The 2,894-nt window shown below is 37.1% G+C and overlaps 1 protein-coding gene across 1 annotated transcript; it reads left to right on the top strand.

Moving 5' to 3' along the window:
* Positions 1–395: 395 nt before the first annotated feature.
* Positions 396–1,630, top strand: LOC149249775 (putative UPF0481 protein At3g02645). Its single transcript, XM_089456317.1, has one exon. The coding sequence runs from the start codon at positions 428–430 to the stop codon at positions 1,565–1,567; it is 1,140 nt and encodes a 379-aa protein (XP_089312443.1). The 5' UTR covers positions 396–427; the 3' UTR covers positions 1,568–1,630.
* Positions 1,631–2,894: the final 1,264 nt, after the last annotated feature.

The raw sequence follows: 2,894 nt of genomic DNA, 5'->3' as shown, positions 1-2,894 counted from the left end.
CCAAAACATTCAGTGCTGCTTTCCTGTTTGCCTCTAGTGTTAACAGTTCAGTAGATTAGGTTGCGATAATCTGAGAATGGCGGCGGTAGTGAAAGAACCGCTCGTGTTTCAGAAGGAGTGGGTTGAACAAGTTCAAGATGTATTAAATAATGGAAAATCTCTGGAAAAGGCGGATAAGGTTCCGCGCGTGGCTGCTCCTCTCTTGGATGCGAAACCAGAGGCGTACATACCACACTTCGTCTCTTTGGGGCCTTACCACCATTGGACGCTGGAGAAAAAGATTGCGGCCTCTTCTTCTGCAGGAGATAGTTACGAGTTTCACGAGCTGAAGATGTCAACTGTGGAGGCGTACAAAGTCCAGTCGGCGGCTACATTTTTGCGCAATCGTGGCGAGAGCTTGGATGGTGTAATTAAAAAGATCAAAGAGATGCAGCAGAAAATTGAGGATTTCTATGACTGGAAAATTAGTAGGGGCGGTGAGTACCCTGAGCACTTCGCGCTTATGATGGCCATAGATTCATGCTTTCTGTTAGATTTCTTATTCAGTCAGCCTGGACCATCAGGCGATGGCATGAAAAGGCTTGAAGTCTCTATAAAGTGTGACATTCTGAAGCTCGAGAACCAGATTCCGCTGTTTCTCTTGAGAAATGTGTTTGGCTCAGCAGAGATCGGTTTCAATGATAAGTTGCAGAAGACGTACAAGAAGTTGTCTCCTTTCGATCAATTCGACATGTCAAATAATGATACCAAAACACAAAATAATGATCAACAGCATTCGATCAAGATATCTGAGACACAAAATAATGATCAACAGCATTTGCTTGGTTGCGTGCGCGCAGTAGTTTCGCCACTGGTACATGTGGAAGTGATAGAGCAGGAAAAGCGGGCAGAGCACACTCGATTTCAAAGAGTGAAGCACGAACTCGAAAGCGTTGTTGGAGTGGTCTTCACTATTCTCAAGGTCAAGCATCCATACAGGGAAGGCCGCCACGATATTCTGAACTCATACAACGCGGGAGAATTAAAAAAGGGCGGCATTGAATTCAAATCCTTCTCCAGCAGGCCTGATCATATCCGATTCGACAAATACTGGGGCACGCTCTACCTTCCCCGGATCACCGTATCCGAAGTGCAGACGGAAGTGTTCTTTAGGAACATGCTTGCCTTGGAGTTAAATGACCCCACCCGTGGCGACGATCTGACGCGTTATGTTGGGTTGATGGACTGCCTCATCGACACGGCCGAGGACGTTCGACTGCTCCGGGAATCTCAAGTCATTGATCGCGGAAGTCTGATGTTAACCGACCAGACCATAGCCGATATGTGGAATGGCATATGCCATCCCATCTTAACAGGCCACCTGGATCCTCCCCAGGATCTCAACGATGCACTCAAGGATGTGCTGATAAGGAAATATTACATGAGCAGATTTAACAAGCTGCTGTGGGAATTCTATTGGGACCATCTGTCTAAGCCAGGAAAGGGCGTAGCTCTGTTCGTTGGATTTCTCCTTCTCCTGTTGAGCATTGCACAGACCTTCTTTGCTTGGAAGGAATACAAGAATTAGAGTCTTTTTAGAAATAGTTGTTGAAGAAGAAATACTGTAATCAGAAAAAAGATGTTGCATTAGGAGCACTGCCGCTTGGTCGACAGATATGTGTATTTTTTTTTTCAATTCTAGAATAAGAAACATGGTATTTCAGGAATAGATTATGTTGCAGGGACTCTCCTGTTGTGGGAGATGCTCTAATTGAATGCTTATTAATAAGTTTTAGTAGAATTTATTAGTGTGCACATAGTTATTTTGTTCTTTTTTCAGTTGGCAATTAAGATTGGTATTGTTTGATTTTTTTTTTCTTCTAAGATTTTTTTTTTTTTAATTTGATTTAATTTGGTTAGACTATATTTTCATTATGTTTAATATATCATTTTGATTTGAGGAAATTAAACTAATGACTTTTCATAATCACTTTTTATTTAAAGTTTTATGGACAAAAAAGATGTTTTAATAAAATATTTGATAATAATTTTAATATATATATATATATTTTTTTTGGAAATATAGCCATTTAAAAGTAAAAAATAGTGTAGCCAAAGTTGTTAGAAATGTTTTAATTGAATATTTATTAATAAATCTTAATTGAATTTATTAATGAGTAAATTGTTCTTTTATTTAATATACAATTGATTTTGTACTTATCTGAAAAATAAATAAATAAACAAAAAATTGATAAAATATTTAATAACTTTTGAGAAAATGTTTAAATTGAAATAACTTCTAAATGTAGTTTTGATGAATTTTGAAATTTAAAAAAATAAATGAATAATATTTTATTTGGAAAAAATATTTTTGTCTTATACACCATCAATCAAAAAATAAATGTAAAACACAGTAAATATAAAAAACACTTCAACAAATTTTTTATTTCAAACCAATAAATAATGATTAAATTTAAATATACCACCTCTTAACCAGATTGAAGCCATTAGGCCCATTGGAATTGGGCCATTTTGTTGCACATTCCTACCCGATTCACTGCCATGTACTCCCTTAAAGCTAAAGTAAGCTCATCTCTCAATGAGATTTTCATCACGCGTCTTCCCAAAGATGTCCAAACCTACCATATGCAAATGCTTTGTGTCGAAAGAAGATCATGAGTGCCCAAATAGTTTGGAATCTTCTGCAACAAGCATATGAACAATTAAACTGTTGAGGGTAGATCAAAGTTACAAAATAATGTTTTTTAAGTTGGGCCTTCCTTTTCAACCAAAGATTTTAACAATATTAGATCCATTGGAAAACCCTGTAAATGCAAGATGATTTGGTGCATAATTTGAAGAAAAACCTTCCTTTATATGTATGCAAGCTCTATGCAGATAAAGACTAATGGATA

Source organism: Pinus tabuliformis, chromosome 7, assembly GCF_031772625.1.
Source record: "Pinus tabuliformis cultivar Carrire ecotype Pingquan chromosome 7, CPIR1, whole genome shotgun sequence".
NCBI classification, from domain to species: domain Eukaryota; kingdom Viridiplantae; phylum Streptophyta; class Pinopsida; order Pinales; family Pinaceae; genus Pinus; species Pinus tabuliformis.
The sequence above is the reverse complement of the archived record's forward strand: the minus strand, read 5'-3'. Positions and strand labels throughout refer to the sequence as shown.